The sequence below is a fragment of the Perognathus longimembris genome, chromosome 1, assembly GCF_023159225.1.
Source record: "Perognathus longimembris pacificus isolate PPM17 chromosome 1, ASM2315922v1, whole genome shotgun sequence".
Classification (NCBI taxonomy): Eukaryota; Metazoa; Chordata; class Mammalia; order Rodentia; family Heteromyidae; genus Perognathus; species Perognathus longimembris.
The window spans coordinates 128527580-128545498 of record NC_063161.1 but is presented as its reverse complement, the minus strand read 5'-3'; the positions used below and the strand labels follow the sequence as shown (position 1 = coordinate 128545498).

Genomic DNA, 17919 nt, shown 5'->3' with positions numbered 1-17919 from the left:
TGCATGGTTGGATAAATCTTCATGTAGAGATCTTTGCTCCCCTATTCAGTGGTAAGTACAAAGAGCTTGGGACAGGATGCTGAGTAGCCCATAACTAATGAGATGAACCGAGAGAACAGGGTCTGGATGGAATGAAAACCATGGAGAAGAAGGAAGTAGATAATGGTTGAATGTTGAAAGCATAGGCAACAGGAGAGCTAAAAACAACTACAACATAAATCATTAACTTTGACATTATAGACCTTTGAGGCCTTGCAGGAGATTAGCTCCTTTGGAGTGTTTTTTGTGTGTGTTTGTGGGTGAAAGATGATGGACCAAGAAAAGTGAATGCAGTGGTTTCTTTTGAAAATATGGTTTCCAAATACCAATGGAATCCATGATTATTAGCATGTTCACACAAATCTAGCTGTGCGGTTTGGTTACAATGAAGAAGAGAACATAAAGGGGAAAAATTAATAGAAAAAAATAGAAACATTTACTTTTCTCAGAAAGAAATAGCTTGTTTCCTATGAGTTTTCTGACAGGAGAATCATTTCTTTACACACACACTGGTGGGATTTTCATACTTACGTTTTTTTTTAAAACTATTATTATCTTTAAGTAGTTGTACAAAGAGTCAACCCAACATATCAATTTTTGAGTACAGGCATCTTGACCAATATCACTCCTTCCATGTTTCTAATTCCACTCATCACATTTTTCATATTCTGAGATCAAGAAATAAGCATTTTGGAAAAACAAGATGACTATGATCTTTTATAATGGAACTAACATCAAATTGCTCTGAACTATATACTGTTGAAGGCAACGACACAATTATGCAATAAAACTCAGCATGTTCTGAGAATAATACAATCTCTCAGTTTTTGTGTTTAGCCAGCTTTTTATATGTGTGAGCAAGAAAACATTATTGTTTTTTTTTTTTTTTTTTGGCCAGTCCTGGGCCTTGGACTCAGGGCCCAAGCACCGTCCCTGGCTTCTTCCCGCTCAAGGCTAGCACTCTGCCACTTGAGCCACAGCGCCACTTCTGGCCGTTTTCTGTATATGTGGTGCTGGGGAATCGAACCTAGGGCCTCATGTATCCGAGGCAGGCACTCTTGCCACTAGGCTATATCCCCGGCCCCAAGAAAACATTATTGTAAATAAGTATCCCATATTAATTTTTTATGAAAATTACTTGAAACAGGATTGTAAGCAGTTGAAAGTCTCTCCCGGGCTGGGGATATGGCCTAGTGGCAAGAGTGCTTGCCTCGTATACATAAGGCCTTGGGTTCAATTCCCCAGCACCACATATACAGAAAAAAACTGCCAGAAGTGGCGCTGTGGCTCAAGTGGCAGAGTGCTATCCTTGAGCAAAAAGAAGCCAGGGACAGTGCTCAGGCCCTGAGTCCAAGCCCCAGGGCTGGCCAAAAAAAAAAAAAGAAAAAAAAAGAAAGAAAGTCTCTCCCCCAAAATTTATAATAGTTCATTAAAGTGTGGCCTTAGATTATAAGGCATGCTTATCAGTATCAAAACCAGACATGTGGAGATAGTTTTAAATAACATTATAAATGTGGCTATAAAAGTAAATCCAAACTTTTAAAAAAAGAAGTTAATTTATAGCTAAATGCATAATGATGTTAAAGGAATAATTTGGATTTAAAAATAATTCAGCAAAGAGCTAGGGAATGTAATGATAAATTAATGTAAAACTCCTTGCCTTAAATAGGAAGAGACTGAAAATATTGTACTTTTTTTTTTTTTTTTTGGTATGTATGTTGTGGACCTTGAACTCAAGGCCTAAGTGCTGTCCCTGAACTTATTCACTTAAGGTTACCATTCTATCACTTTGAGCCACAGTTCTACTTCTGATTTATCTCCAGTAAACTGGAGATAAAAGTCTCACAGACTTTTCTGCCCAGGCTGGCTTTGAACCACAATTCTATGATTTCAGCCCCCTAAGTAGCTAGGATTATAAGCCTGAGCCACTGGCGCCTGGCCAGAAGTATAACCTTAGCAATGAAAAAAGTATTAAAGGGACAGAAACTATTAAGATTAAAAAGGAGTACTATTTACAGTGAAGCTATAGTACACTCAAGTCTCTGTGCACTAAATATAAGAAAAAATCATTAAATTTCAAGAAATTCAAGAATTATCAGGCATTTTATTTGTATTGCTAAATCAGATCATTATAATAGAGATTTAAATGACATGTCATGTTGATCTAAATGACTCTAAGTCATTTTTATACATTATAAACATATCCTACTCCTCTAATTCTCAAGGAGATTTCTGAAATATTAGATTCTATATTAGACTACAAATAAATCTCTACTAAAGTCCTAAAGCATAATTTGTAAGCCTACTGTATCAGTTTCCTCATCTGTGAGATAAGAATAATGGTTAGGTTTGGCGTTTGGGGAAGATTAAGTTACATAGAACTAAAGAAGTGTTAAGTATTAATTTATATCATGTAAATTAATCATTGACTCAAAAATTATCACATAATTTCAAAATAGTATTTTTACTAACTCTTGGATAAAAAAGAAAGTCAAAACAATTACAGATACCTTTAAAATAAAGATAGCAATCTTCACATATTGCATATTTTAAGAAATAGCTAAAGCTTCTAATCAGGAAAATTCATAGTCTAAATGGATTTATTGGCACTTCAGAAGAACACAAGTAATTATTTAGTGAACTTTACTTAACAACTCAACCTCAACAACTAAAACAGCAATCAGAAAACCTCAAAGAAAGGAAAAGAGCTAAAATAAAGAATAAAACAAAAAAATCTTCCCAAAATATTGAAACTCATTCAGTCTTGCTGGAGTAGATGTTTAAAAACTACCTTTTCCTGTTCCAAGAAAACCACTTAGCAAATAGGACATTTCTGTAAGGTACAAAGTATCTTTACAAATCCATTTCAGAAAAAGACTAGTTGAACAGAAAATATGCTTTATAAAAGGAAAGGAAAGGAAAAATAGACAGTGACCAAAGAAGGAAACAAGAAGCAAGAAGTCATGGAAAGCAAAGATGTTTGGTTAATCTGTTTTTGGTTTTGTTTTACAAAGATAAAAGTTTTTTTTTTTTTTGCCAGTCCTGGGCCTTGGACTCAGGGTCTGAGCACTGTCCCTGGCTTCTTTTTGCTCAAGGCTAGCACTCTGCCACTTGAGCCACAGCGCCACTTCTGGCCATTTTCTGTATATGTAGTGCTGGGGAATCGAACCCAGGGCTTCATGTATAGGAGGCAAGCGCTCTTGCCACTAGGCCATATCCCCAGCCCAAGACAAAAGATTTTGGAAGTGCAGCTGTGGCTCAAAGTGGTAGAGTGCTAGCCTTGAGCATAAAAGCTCAGGGACAGTGCCAAGATCCTGAGTTCAAGCCCCATAATGGACAAAAAAAAAAAAAATTGTACAACTGCAATGTCTAGAGGGAAATACTAATACTTTTTTTGTGTGTGCCAATAATGGAGCTTGAACTCAGTCCTGAGCACTGTTCTTTAGCATTTTCAGTCAAGGCTAGAGATTTACTACTTGAGCTACACCTGTACTTCTAGCTTTTTTGCTGGTTAGAGATAAGAATCTCATGGAATTTTCTTCCTTGGCTGGCTTTGAATCACAATCATCATCTCTCAGCCTCCCAAGTAGCTAAGATTGCAGGTGTGAACCACTGGTGCCCAGCAATATACATTGTTCATAGGTGATAACTAGTTAAGTTCCTCTGAAAGGCTGTTCTGAAGTATGTATCAGTGTATAAATGTGTATACTGTTTAACTCATAAATTATGATTCTGGGAATTTATTGTGAGGAAAACTTGGTAAAGAAGGCACACATAATAGTTACCTATTACTAAGGAATAGATTAAGTACATGTATATGATCTCAAGTTATACAGACAGTATATGTTGATTAGATCTATATGTATTGATGGGAAACAACATCTATGATATATTAATGAGTGAAAGGGGACAGATTTGAAGGATCCTGTTTGTTTTTAAACAGTACATGTTTATATATAATTAGATACCCAGAAAGATATTACTATGCAGGATAGGTTTTAAGGAATTATTTTGATGTGATTTTAAGCATTTTTAAAAAAGATTTCTTCTTCATGTCCATTTGCAAGTATTTTACACTGATGCTTTTTTTTTTTTTTTTTTTTTTTTTTAGCAGTTTTGTGTGTGTGTGTGTGTGTTTTCTTTTTTGGTACTGGGGATCAAACCTAGGATGTTGCTTGGCAACTTCTTTGAGCTACTTTCCAGCCTTGATAATGAACTTTTTTAAAATTTTTATTTAAAAAGATGGGAAAATCTTACATTTCAGTGAAATTCTTAAGGCAGAAAGCTTGCCTCATCTTGGCACTACATGACAGCTCACACAAAGGAATCACACAGTGAAGATCAGGTATGTATAGACCAAAGAGACTCCCACTGGCCATAACTAGCTTCTCCCTTTCACTTGCAATGAGCTGGAAGCAGTATCACCTGACAGAGAGGTAGAACTTGCCACTGAAGAGTAAGATGGAGAGTACCAGAGCTCAAGTCCCAAGTGTTGTGGTTTCTCCTGAGCCAGTCTTCTCAGCTGCAAATGAGGATCAGTGTGAGACCCAAGTGAAATGAATGTAAAGTACATTACAAGCACTGAACACACAGTAGGCAGCTGGTGTTATCACGTGGAGTTGCAAAGAGCTCAGACAGGGCCAAACTTGGCCCTGTAGTAAAGGGGGATTTTATTTCTTATCTCAGGGAAACAAGTAGATGGGAACTTTCCCAGGTGCCCCAACCTAAGAAGGGGTACACCCAGAGGATGGGACTGGAAGAGCCAGATGATCATTCAGAAGAGCTCCTCAGTGTCCAATTTCTGGCAGGTGGCTGCAGGGTGTAGGCAGGGTGTAGGCTACCCCTTTGGGGTAGCAGCTCCTGCACCAAGGGAGGCAAAAGGAGGTATGTGCTGGTGTTCACAAAGAGGAAGGAGAAAGGGTGCCCTGAGTGAGAGGGCAAGGCTGGGTAGCCGACACCACAACGGAACTCTCCTCCTGAGAACGGCCAGAGAGGCTCAGAAGCACCTCTCATTCGACGGCTGATCCCTTAAATGTCCATCTCAAACTGTGACTCTTCTCCCGTCACCTGCTTTTCTTCTGGGTTCCTGGGCAGGTGGGTTTGGCTGGCTTCCACAGGCAGCTCATCACTGGTAGGACTGGTGACTCTAGGAATGGTTGGCAGGTCCCTCGGGGGCGTTCTGGCCACAGGTGAGTTCCAACCCTCCATCAGGAATTTGCGGTCATAGATGATCCTGGTTCCTCCTGGGGTGGTGCTGAAGAGTGTGCTGCCCCGGGTGGTGCTGTAGTCCCTGGGCGGCTGCACACCGTCGCCGAGGACCACCCGGCCAGTGGTGGGGATGGCCCAGCTCGGGGTCTGGCTCGATAATGACCTTTTATAACACAATTTTTAATAAAAAAAAATCTGTACTGAAAAGTGATATGTAGAAAACATGGGAGACTTTGAAAAAAATAAGAGTTGAATGGAGGAGGGGGAGGGGTATCGTGTGCTTCTGAATTATGTTCATTCTCCTCAATTTAATTTATAACACAAAGGAAGTTTGCTTGTTTTGTTTTTTTTTTAAGACAATTGGAGAACACCATAGTGCTGCTTTACCTTTTAATGTGAGGAATTCAGTGCAGGGATCGTACCATCCCCCTCCTAAATTATGAAAGTGGTTTCTTTTGTGCTGAGGATAAAGCTCAGTGGTAGAGCATGTAACTAGCATGTGACTAGCATGCACAAAGCCTTAGATTTAGAAAAGAGTTACTAGTGCCTTTATACTTTATCGTGTGTGTAGACATAAATCTCTTATTTTCTCCTCTATTTTTCATTCTCTCAGGCACGTTCTCAAATTTTTCTGTGTCTTGCTTTTCAGAAGCCCTTGATTCTATTGCTTATCCATAATTATGACAAGTAGATTTGTCTGTCAGACTTAGGCAGGAACTGGAAACACTGGTGAGTGTTATGGCAGTAGGAGCTTCTCCACACGGTCTCCTTGCCCAGGTCAGGCATCTCATCCACTATGGTTCTTCTCTCCATGAACCAAATACCATGATTATTGACACAAGTTGCATCCAGGGAGAAGAGTAGTGAAGCTATATTTCTTCTGGAGAACTTTCATGATTCCCTTGATCCTGCCGGGCTTTGCTGATTCTTAGGTTATCCAAGGTATTTCCAGGGAGACTTGAGTGTGAGCTACAGGGTTTTTTTTTTTTTTTGCAAAGGTTAGCCCATACTCTGGTTATGGTGTGTGTGTGTGTGTGTGTGTGTGTGTGTGTGTGTGTGTGTGTATTTTAGTGTTACTAGTGATTGAACTCAGGGCTTCTACCACTTGATCCATGTCCCTGTCCTTTTGCTTTTAGTTTATTTTTTGGGTAGGGTTTTGTATTTTGCTGGAGGCTGGCCTCCTCCGCCTCCCTCTGCCTTCCTAGGAGCTGGAGTTTTAGGTATGTATCATCATGCTCCCCCTTCCTTTTTTCTGTTGGATCTCTTGCCTCCTTAGCCAAAGCCTATGCAAAGGTCCGTGAGAGTATCGCAGTTTATTTTGAATGGGTTTCTGGGTCTACCAGTTGTTACGATGCTACGGAGCACCCTCTACCCCTCACACTTCTACTTCCAGTGACATCTCCTTTTTAGACGCTCAGAGGATCCTTTTGTCCGTTCATGTAACCCAGTGCTACTGTGACTTCTCCCTTGTTGAGGGGAGACTTTTTCAAATATCCTAGAGAAACTTCTACAGTGCTCTCTCAGATTTGCATGCCAAATGGGAAGGTTCTGTAGAGGATGGGAAGGGCATGTGGCTGAAGAAGGGGCATGGTTAGCTTGGGCAGAGAATTTGCTGCTCTTCTGAAGTTTCTGCCAAGGTGGTACTTGTTACAGCTCCCATACCATGTGGAATGCCCGATGCCCCTTTTCTGGCTTGTCTTTCATTGAGTACTATAGTTCTATAGTCTCATGAGTCATTCTTGTTTCTATTTGTAGATCAGATGCAGTATATTAGGGTGCAGAAAGACAGTAAAGGCCCGATGGAGGCTGCTTCACTGTTCCTCCAGTACCTGTTGGAGCTCCAGGAAGAAGGCTGGTTCCGTGGATTTTTGGATGCCCTATTCCAAGCAGGTTAGTTCCTTCTCACAAATCAACATTTATTGCTTTGCTGTGTTAGAACACTATAGGAGGAAAAAGCTACTGATTTTGAAATGTCCACATATAGTTCCTACCTCTTAGTCTCAAGTAGAAAGACTGTTTTCAGACAGATGATGTAATTATGTACCTGAAACATTTTTTTTTTAATCTAGAGAAATTATGGTAACTGGTGGAAAATGTGAGCAAGATTTTGGAATGTGGAATCAGTATACAAAACTGACTTACATTTCTATCCTATAGAGACAAACAGAAAAATGTAATCCCAAATGACATTTATTTATTTGTTTAATGCCGGTCCTGGGGCTTGAATTCAGGGCCTGAACACTATCCTTGAGCTTTTGTGCTCAAGACTGGCCACAGCTCCACTTTTGGCTTTTTGGCCTGATTGATTGGGCTCATGGGGGCTGGAAATGTGGCTTAGTAGTAGAGTGCTTGCCTAGCATGCATGAAGCCCTGGGTTCGATTCCTCAGTACCACATAAACAGAAAAAGCCAGAAATGGCACTGTGGCTCAAGTGGTAGAGCGCTAACCTTGAGAAAAAGAAGCACAGGGACAGTGCCCAGGCCCTGAGTTCAAGCCCTAGGAATGACTGGCAAAAAAGAAAAAAAGAATATCATGGACTTTCCTTTCCTGGACTGGTTAGCTTTCTGACTAGTTAGGATTAAAGCTCCTGGCACCTGGCTTGAAATGCTGTTTATAACAACAACAAGAAAATTCAGTGTACTTAAGAAAATGTCTAAAATATGTGCACAGTCTGCATGGAGAAAATGATGAAATGTTAGTGAGAAATATAAAGAAATCCTAGGTAGAGAGACATACTTGTGCACATGAATAGGAAAAGTTGGTATTATACAAATATTCGTTTTCCGGTATCATACAAATATTTGTTTTCCGGTATTACACAAATATTCATTTTCCTTATATTGATCTCTATATTTAGTAGAATTGTATTAAAAATCTACATGCCTTCTCAATGAGACTGACAATCTGGTTCTAAAATGTTTATGGAAGAATTATAACCTAACAATTGCCAAGATGCCGCTGAAGACCTGAACATAAAACATAAAGCTATAAAACTTACGTAAGTGAAAAGAAAAAAAGCCCACCCTGACCTTAGACCTGGCAGTGAGTTCTTAGATATGATACCAAAAGCATAAACAATAAAAGCAAAAGCACAATGAAGTAGTATTTAGCTTTAAGAAACAGGAAAACTTATCACAAGATACAACATACATGAACCTTTAAGGCAATTTCGTTAAGTAAAATAGCAATCACAGTAAAGCAAACCTCATGCATGATTCTGAAAGAACAATCTAATCAGATTTGTAGAAACAGGAAAAGGTGGTTATCAGAATGTTGGGGAACAGGGGAAGGGAGTTACTGTTTATGGGTGTAGATAGAGTTCCAGTTTTACAAGACTTAAAATTTCTAGGGTTATGTTTTATAGCAACAAGTTTATTTAACATTTGATAGACGATCTAAAATGGTTAGGAAGATAAATTTTATGTTATATTTCATTTTATTACATTTTACTTTTTTCCTCTAAACAGGTTCATTTATGGTATATAGAAAATTCTATAGATAAAGTGACCTGGACCTGATTGTTTACCTTTTGCCTACCCAATCAAACTAAATCACTTGCTATTACATAAAATCTCATTTTGGTTTGTTTTGTCATAGCCATTTCCTCTTGCTGAAAACCCCTTGTTCCTTACTGTGTGTTATCTTCGGACACAAGAAACATGCTTCAAAACATGATCCAATCTTAGCCAGGCGCCAGTGGCTCATGCCTGTACTTACTCCTAGCTACTCAGGAGGCTAAGATCTGAGGATTGTAGTTTGAAGCCAGCCTTGGCAGGAAAGTCTGTGAGACTCTTATTTCTAATAAACTACCACCAAGAAGTCAGAAGTGAAGCTGTGGCTCAGGTGGTAGCGTGCTGGCCTTGAGCATGGAAAAGCTCTGGGAGAGTGTTCAGGCACTGAGCTCAAGACTCGATACCAACACCAAAAAAAGGAAAAACATGATCCTTTCTTATTGACATCTTGAGGGGTTGGTTTAAAAGCAACTTATATAAATAGGAACATGTCCAGTGTCCATTAAGTGAATGATCTAATCATTGGAACTTCAATAGTTTTACCAGGTAATTAGCATAGGTAGGATAAATCCGTATGGCAGAAAACTGCCATGAGATGTCAAGAGTCCATTTTGTGCACTTCCCTGCCATCATGTTTAAGGATATAATGTCCCGTTATCTGATTCTAGACATACCACCAGGACCATCAATGGAGTCAGATTACTTAGCTGCTTGCTGGGCAAGAACAGATTTTCCCTCCAGCATGTTCATCTGACAGAATACTCTGGCAGTCCAGATTAAGTTCTTGTGTCTGTGCACAAGACTCCAACAATGGACAGCTTCTTCATTATGTCCTCCAGGTGCTTCTCTGAGGTGGCTTCCATCCACCTGCGGCCCATCTGGCCTGAGACCTGGCGGCGCTTTGCATCCTCTCATTATGGTTTTTTTTTTTTTTTTAACCACAGTAAACATGCTGTTGCACATCTTGCATTTACTAATCACTACTACTTTCCTCTGAATTTTCTACATATGATTTGTTTAAAAAGTGCCTTTTAAAAACATATAAGCTTCAATTATAATGAAACATGTAAAAAAAATGTGCACATACTGCTAAACAGTCACCATGAGAGACATGGTGGTATTTTCTGAAAACAGATGCATTATAGTACTATTATCTGTTTCTGACAATAGTTTCTAAGAGATTTCTCGTACTTTGTTGTGGATATGAAGATCCATATACAAGTATCAGTCTGAGATTCTTTTAACAGAATCTCAGGGTTTTCTCATCTCTTTCAGCCATTTCTGCTCCCAGAAAGTTCTTTATGGATGCTTTGGTTACCACCACACACATACACACATATGTACATACATACATATATATATGCATATACACATGTATATACTTGTCTGTCTATATCTATCTATCTATCTATCTATCTATCTATCTATCTATCTATCTCTGTCTTTCTAGACTACTGAAGGAAGTTTGGGTCTTAAGCCTGGTGATTCTGCTAGAGAAACTTAGAATAAGACATTCTTGGATTATTTCAGTTGGAAACTTTCTTTCCCCTCAAATTCTCATTTACGTAGTATTCTTTACTTGAAACAATATATAAGGAAAGTTCCTTGAGGTCAAGAATCAAGATTTATCTGCCTTTTTGTCTGCTTTACTGCTTTTTTGATGAGAATATAAACACAGTTAATTTAACCTATTAACAAATCAGAAACTTGCAGGTGAAGTTCATGGGGACATTTTGGAAGATTTTATACTAAGACCAAGTATAAGACTTCATCTTTGTTCTTAGTAATTTCTTATTCTTAGAAATATTGAAGAATCATTAATAACTGTATTATGAGCCTCTTAATGCTATGATTGAGGAAGCAACTTTAGGGAAGTGGGATTTATTCTGGATCATGTTTTCAGAAGTTTCAGTCCATTACTTCTGGGACTGTATGTGGCGAGGCTGAATTACCTGGGTGGGGGAGTTTGTGAGGGAGCCAGGTACTCATTTCTGGTGAGTAGGAAGTTGACAGCAATAAGAAGGGGCCAGGCATCAGGGCCAAGATGTGTCCTTCAAAGGCATGCCCATCCCCCTGTCCCAGTGACCCAACTTCCTCTAACCAGGCCTTACTTCCTAATAGCCCATTCAGTAAGAGCTTGTTAATATGTTGACCTTTGATGGAGTTAGGCCCTCAGGATCTAGTTATGTCTAAATAACATCACCATTTAGTCTTCAGCACTTAATCATTTCACTCTAGAACTCCTTTGTTTTTTCAGTACTGGAGATTGAACCCAGAGCCTGCACTGTGCTCCCAGACCAAGCCTTCAGCTTTTTGTGATAACACTTCAGATCCAAATGTAACAGTAAATGTGGTGACTTAGACATTTTAGAGTTTTGATACCATACAGTCAAACATGATTTCTGGGATACTGATGTCTAAATGTTTCATCTTTAGTCTCATAAACATCCTCATTTTATTTCTGTTCAGGTTATTCTGGACTTCATGAAGCAATCGAAACTTGGGATTTCCAAAAAATTGAAAAGTTAGAGGAGCATAGAGCTCTTTTAAGACGTTTACAGCCAGAATTTAAAGACAGAATTAGTCCACTAGATATCCTCCCTGATATGTCAGAATGTTTAATTAGACAGGAATGTGAAGAAATTCAACAGGTAAGTTATCATATAACACTAAATTTTGAGACAATGATTAGAATGGGAAAAGCCTTCTGTTTTCTATGCTGTTTTGGACCTCTACTGTTTTAAATAAAAAGCCTGTATATCTTATGCATCATTCCACAGGATAGAACTTTTTGTGTAAATTGGAGTAATTTTTATGTCACTTTTTTTCATGTTTGGTCTGTTGTCAGTTAAAATTACCCTATTGCCTTTCTGAGTACTTTTCTCAAACTTAAATAAAATCAAACAGTTCAGCAAATGAAAAGAAAAAGTGAATAAACTAGCAGTTAAACTTTTAACTGCTGTATACAGGTAAATTTTGCTAAAATCCTAGCTTACCCACTTACTAAAGTGATATGATCCAGGATAATTCACTTAATTTCTCTAAGCATTAGTTTCTTTATGCACATGCTGGGAAGAAAGGTTATACTTTATTAATATTCTATTTTATAAGGGTTGAATAAGGTAGTATGTGAAACATTTTATATAAGGCTGGTACATAATAATCTCTACACAATGACTTTTATTTATTGTGGTTAGTAATGGAAATCACACAAATCCCTCTAGTCTGCAAAAACATTAGTTAATGTTATATCCTTCCAAATATCCATGCTTGCAATATCACACACTCACTCACACACACACACACACACACACACACACACACATTTAGACAGAGATATATTTAGAATTTTTATTAGATAACAGTTATATGGGGAGGATTTCATTGATACATTTCCACACATTTTTACAATATATTCCAATCTTACATCCGGTATGACTTTCCATTCCTCCATTTACTCTTTCCTAACATCTATATTATGAATAGCTAACAAATGGATTGATTTTTTTTTCCTGTATATTGCTGGTGGCAATGGGTATAAACATTCAGAGGATGAGAAACTTGGCTTGACTAGTGATGTGTGTAAAGGACAAAGTTGAAGGCAGGAGGGCCTTATAACAGTGTAGGATGGGGCAAAAATGGGGTAATGAATACCCATTGGACTCTAATTTAGAATGCTTTCAAATTAGGTAATACTGGAATTGATATTTTAGTGAAAAAACTCATAAATGGAAATGAGTTAAAATGATTACTCAATATACTGCCTTTGCCTTGCTTAGATATGCTCCAATAAAGGAATGATGGCAGGTGCAGAGAAAATGGCTGAATGCCTTATCAGATCAGATAAAGAGAACTGGCCCAAGCTTTTGAAACTTGCTTTGGAGAAAGAAGAGAACACATTCAGTCAACTGTGGTGTGCTGAGGAAGGTATGATACTTCTAGATAGGACTTCTGAAGAGGATAAAAGGGATATTCTCGAAGCATGTAATTCTCCCTAGTCCCCACTTCTTGGTTCTCCTTGGGGCTTGCCTCATTCCTACCCACTTTAACTTTCCATCCGAGTTGCTTTTTCCTTCATATATACAAGGCAATATCTCTAGTAAGAGACCAGCACAAAGTTGCATTCTGGGCAGGAGGGAGGTGCTTGACTGTGTGGTAAGTTTGATTGTTCATAACTCCTTATGAATAGATCAAGGTAATTATTATCCAGAATTAGCCCATCTGGTCCAAAGAACTTGAAGGCAGGCAGAGCATTAGCTAAGATTATTTAGAAATCACTTGAGAATTCTAGGGTTTATGATTCAAACATCAGAATTTACCCTCTGTGCAGAATAGACTCGGAATGTCAAGAGTGACAGTCCTTGCTTGATTCTCTTCTCTGGAAACCATCTGGAACTTAACAGAAGACAGGAGGCAGGATCATTTGCTGTAGCTGTCTGAGCCATCATTTGGCTTGTAGCTCACATCTTCTTAGAGCTTTGCTTTATTTAGCTGACTTTGATAAATACTTGTGTCTAAAGTTCATCTAGACTTCTTTAGATAAAAAAAATTGGTCCAGTAACTGTCTATATAAATACGTATCTAATTTCTTGAGTTAAGTCAATCAAGCCTCCTTTCTGTAGAGTGCATCTGAAGCCATTGTAGACTTGTTAACATTGAGCTTCAGCTTTGAATGATTATGAGTTCCCAAGTTGTTGCCTTCATATTCCACACATTGAGTAATAGAATTCTGGATGACATTGGGATTCAAATGAGATTTTAAACTCAAGTTTTTAAGAAGTGAAAGGGTATAGTTGTGAGAAATCTTAATGGACAGTTAAATTTTCAGTGTTAAGATTTTTGAGTTCTTTCTTTAAAAAAATGAGAACTATGATCAGATTACCTCAAGGTTCTAAGATTTTGTCTCAAAAAGGTCTGAAAGATGTTGAAGATGACAGAATGGAAGCTTCCAGCATAGAGATTTTCATCCAGGAGGATCCAGACTACCTGACTTTTAGTCAGAATTCCTGCCCACATTCAGGTACTTAACTTTGCCTGTGCTTTTCCACAATGGCGCCTTTCAGGTGTTCTGTGGAGGAACATGTTTTGCTACTCTCCAATCAGCCTTGTGAAATGCTTTGGAAGGAAAATGAAGAAAGACAAGAGCACTTACATTAAAAATAGAAGTAATGTATACATTCTCATTTTATTTTATTTTTGTTTTGTTCTTGATTTTTGTTGGTCTTGGGTCTTGAACTCAGGGCTTGGGCGTTGTCTCTGAGCTTTATCACTCACGGCTAATGCTCTGTCACTTTGAGCCACAGCACCACTTCTGGTTTTCTGGTGGTTAGCTGGAGATAAGAGTCTCACAGACTTTCCTACCCAGGCTGGCTTCAAAATGCAATTTCAGATTTCAGCCTCCTGAGTAGCTAGGGTTACAGGCGTGAGCCACTGGCGCCCTGCTTAAATTCTCATTTTATTATGTTTACATTTTTCCTCTGACACTACTCATTAGTAATCCTAGTTTCCTTTTTGATAATCGTTAAATAACTGTTTTGTTATGGCATGGTATACAACTTCCTGGTCTCACTGTGAAATATGCTTTAAGCAACATACAGGTGTACTCATTGCCTGACTTATGAAAAGTTGACTCCTCTGTATAACACTTTAATTATTATTGTATAAGTATATTATATTATTACATACAATAAAATTATATAAAAAGCACTTCCAAGCATATAGTAAGTGTTTGATACATTTCAGGGTGTGAGCTTCTGCTTTTATCTTCTCTTCTAAAAATCTTATTTTGCTAATAACACAGTATGTGTACATCTACATGGGGAATTTCAGATACTCAATGGCTGTGAGATCACAAAGCAGCCTTGCTTTCTAAAATACTCCTATTCGTGAGCCATTTGCTCCATGATTCCCAGGGCTGCTTGGCAGTTGGTGAGGATCACATACTGCCTTGTTCTTATTCACACAAAGTTGCTGTCAAACTCAGCTTGGCTGTGAGAGGTCCCTTCCCCTCCCCTCCCCTTTCTTTCTTCCCTTCTTCATTTCTTCCTTCAGCTGACTTAGTTAGGTAAGACCTATATCAATAGGTCACACCCTGAAATGTATCAAACTGTCACTGAGGTCCTTGCAGGAGTCAGAATTGATGTCTACTAGGCTGTTACTAAGGTGGTTCCTGGAGCAACACTGTTTGGTAAGTTTGTTCCTTTTGTATTACAGATGTGGCGCATACCAGCTTAATCAGCCCATTAAAACCACGAAATTACCAACTAGAGCTTGCTTTGCCTGCCAAGAAAGGAAAAAATACAATAATATGTGCTCCTACTGGTAAGCCTGTTACATTACTTACAACCAGTTTACTTGTCATTCTAACAGTGTTAAAAGAGCCCCGAATAAACAAATACCTTTTCTACAGGAACATATAATGTAATCCTAATTATATGTTTTCTCTTATGTATTAAAAGGTTGTGGAAAAACTTTCGTTTCACTTCTTATTTGTGAACATCATCTCAAAAAATTTCCAGCAGGACAAAAAGGGAAAGTTGCCTTTTTTGCTAATCAGGTTCCTGTGTACTTACAGCAGAAGTCCGTGTTCTCCATGTATTTTGAAAGACTTGGGTAGGTATAACAGTGTATCCAACCTCTTGTTTTCTAGCTTCATGTAACCAATGTGCTGTCCCTTGTTTTTAAATTTATTTCAGTACTGGGGATTGAACCTAGGGCCTTGTGCTTAGCAGGTGACTGCTCTGCCACTGTCACTTGAACTATGTTTCTTTTGAAGTCATGACTAAATACAAAATTCTAAGTGTGTGTGTGTGTGTGTGTGTGTGTGTGTGTGTGTGTGTGTGTGTGTGTTGGTGTGGCATGAACTCGGGGCTGGGGTGCTGTCCCTTAGCTTTTTCACTCAAGGCTAATTCTCACTTGAGCCACATCTGGCTTTTTGGTGGCAATAATTGGAAATAAAGAGTCTCATGGACTTTCCTTCCCAAGTTAATTTCAAACAAAGATCCTCAGGTGTCGGCCTCTTGAGCATGGCTAGATTAAGTTTTTATGCTATTAAGAAGTAAGTCCTTGGGGCTGGGGATATAGCCTAGTGGCAAGGGTGCCTGCCTCGGATACACGAGGCCCTAGGTTCGATTCCCCAGCACCACATATACAGAAAACGGCCAGAAGCGGCGCTGTGGCTCAAGTGGCAGAGTGCTAGCCTTGAGCGGGAAGAAGCCAGGGACAGTGCTCAGGTCCTGAGTCCAAGGCCCAGGACTGGCCCAAAAAACAAAAAAAAAACAAAACAAAACAAAAAAGTAAGTCCTTCACGGATTTACATTATTTTCATTAGGTTATGCCAGAAATCCCAAACTGGTTTGCTCTTATAGAGAAGATATGTGACTGGGTGGGTATATTTGTCATTTAAATGGCACATTTAATTGCTTTATTTGATTTTCTCATTTATTTGATACTGCTTTGTAAATTTTTTTTGAAATGAGGCCAAGCTAGCCTTGTACTCATGATCTTCCTGTCTCAGCCTCCTGACTACTGGGATTATAGACACCTGCCACTTTGTCCACCTGATATTACTCTTTTAAGTATTCTCTATCTCATGGCGACTTGAAAGCATAATGTATCCTATAAGTAATCATAGCCAGTTTCCATTTATGGAAACTAGATTCTGAGCCAAGGACATGAGTATTTCCTTTGGACTCAGGAAGGACTTCATCCATTGCTGTTCTGATCTAGCATTTTATCTTTGAATTTCCTCATTCACATTTGGGTTGGTACTAAGGCATTTCTATTCTTTTCTAGGTACAAAGTTGCAGGCATTTCTGGAGCAACAACTGAGAGTGTTCCTGTGCAGCAGACGATTGAGAACAATGACATCATCATTTTAACCCCACAGATTCTTGTGAACAGTCTTAAGCAAGGAAGCATTCCGTCAGTGTCTGTTTTCACTTTGATGATATTTGACGAATGCCACAATACCAATAAACACCACCCATACAACATGATCATGTTCAACTACCTAGATCAGAAACTTGGAGGACCTTTGGGTCCACTGCCCCAGGTATTTTTGGTTAGGTGGCTTCCTTGTTTTGCAATCTTCCTCAGTCCTATTTACTTATGCCTGAGTCACTTGTAAGACTGTCTTCCTAAGCTTCTAAGCCCACATTGTACAACTCATTGATCAATTTTGATTCACTCATTTATTTATTCACTTAACCAGTAGCTCTCTATTGGTATCCAGTGAGGGTTGTTTTCAGGCTCTCTCTTCCTGAAAATACCCAAAGCAAAGACAGTGTTGGTTTGCAGCTGTATACGTCTTTCTGAATACTTTTAAATAATCTCTAAATTACTTGTAACATCTAGTACAATGTAAATACTATGTAAATTGTTATGGTACTGTATTCTTTACAAGTTAAAGGTTTGTACATGTCCAATATCTATGCAATTTGTTTTGAATATTGCATGTGCTCACACTGGGGCTTAAACTAAAACTAAGGGTCTCTCACTTTCTTTGTTTTTTGTCAGTTGTCAGGGTTGAATTCTGGGCCTGGGAACCATTCCTGAGCTCTTCAGCTCAAGGCTAATGCTTTACCACTTTGAGCCACAGCACTACTTGTAGTTTTCTGGTGGTTAATTGGAGATAAGAATCTCACAGACTTTTGTACTGGGCTGGCTTTGAACTACGATCCTCATATCTCAGCCTCCTGAGTAGCTAGGATTACAGGCGTGAGCCACTGAAGCCTGGTGGGTCTCTCACTTTCATTTGGCTTTTTTGCTTATAACTGATGCTCTTGTTACTTGAGCTATACTTCCAGTTGTCTTGGTTTTGTTTTGCCAATCCTAGGGCTTGAACTCAGGGCCTGGGCACTGTTCTTGAGCTTTTGTGCTTAAGCCTAGTGCTCTGCTACTTGGAGCTAAGCCCCATTTTTGGGTTCTTAGGAATTAATTAGAGATAAGAGTCTACCAGGGTAGAATATGAGGAGGGAATGACAGAATTAGAAGTGCTGAGAGCAGAGGGTGTGGGATGAGAAGATGAGCACATCAATTTTCACATAGAATAGTCAGTTCAGAGAGTTGTTCTTAAGATAGGGCTTCTGTTGTCTCTTGGACATAGACGAGCTAGGTCTTCTGCTGGGAACCATTAGTGTAGGAATAGGGGAGGGATCTG

General features: G+C 38.8%; 2 protein-coding genes and 1 pseudogene across 6 annotated transcripts in view; 1 reads left to right on the top strand and 2 right to left on the bottom strand.

Annotated features, from left to right (window-relative positions):
• The window catches only part of Ddx58 (DExD/H-box helicase 58), a 43229-nt gene that overhangs the window by 2369 nt on the left and 22941 nt on the right, over positions 1-17919 (top strand). For all 5 annotated transcript variants that reach the window (XR_007213046.1, XM_048360960.1, XM_048360882.1 and 2 more), the window contains exons 2-8: positions 7003-7137; positions 11229-11410; positions 12539-12686; positions 13672-13779; positions 14973-15080; positions 15218-15371; positions 16554-16812. Coding sequence is in view for 4 of the 5 variants with exons in the window: in XM_048360960.1 (XP_048216917.1) it covers positions 7003-7137; positions 11229-11410; positions 12539-12686; positions 13672-13779; positions 14973-15080; positions 15218-15371; positions 16554-16812 (1094 nt within the window). In the remaining variant the exon portion in view is untranslated. The remainder of the gene's footprint in view (positions 1-7002; positions 7138-11228; positions 11411-12538; positions 12687-13671; positions 13780-14972; positions 15081-15217; positions 15372-16553; positions 16813-17919) is intronic.
• Positions 5068-6060, bottom strand: LOC125356602 (eukaryotic translation initiation factor 4E-binding protein 1-like). The gene is made up of 2 exons (XM_048353205.1): positions 5954-6060; positions 5068-5410 (listed from the first exon to the last, which is right to left on the bottom strand). The coding sequence occupies exons 1-2, from the start codon at positions 6058-6060 to the stop codon at positions 5068-5070; spliced, it is 450 nt and encodes a 149-aa protein (XP_048209162.1).
• Positions 9358-10038, bottom strand: LOC125362430 (annotated as a pseudogene).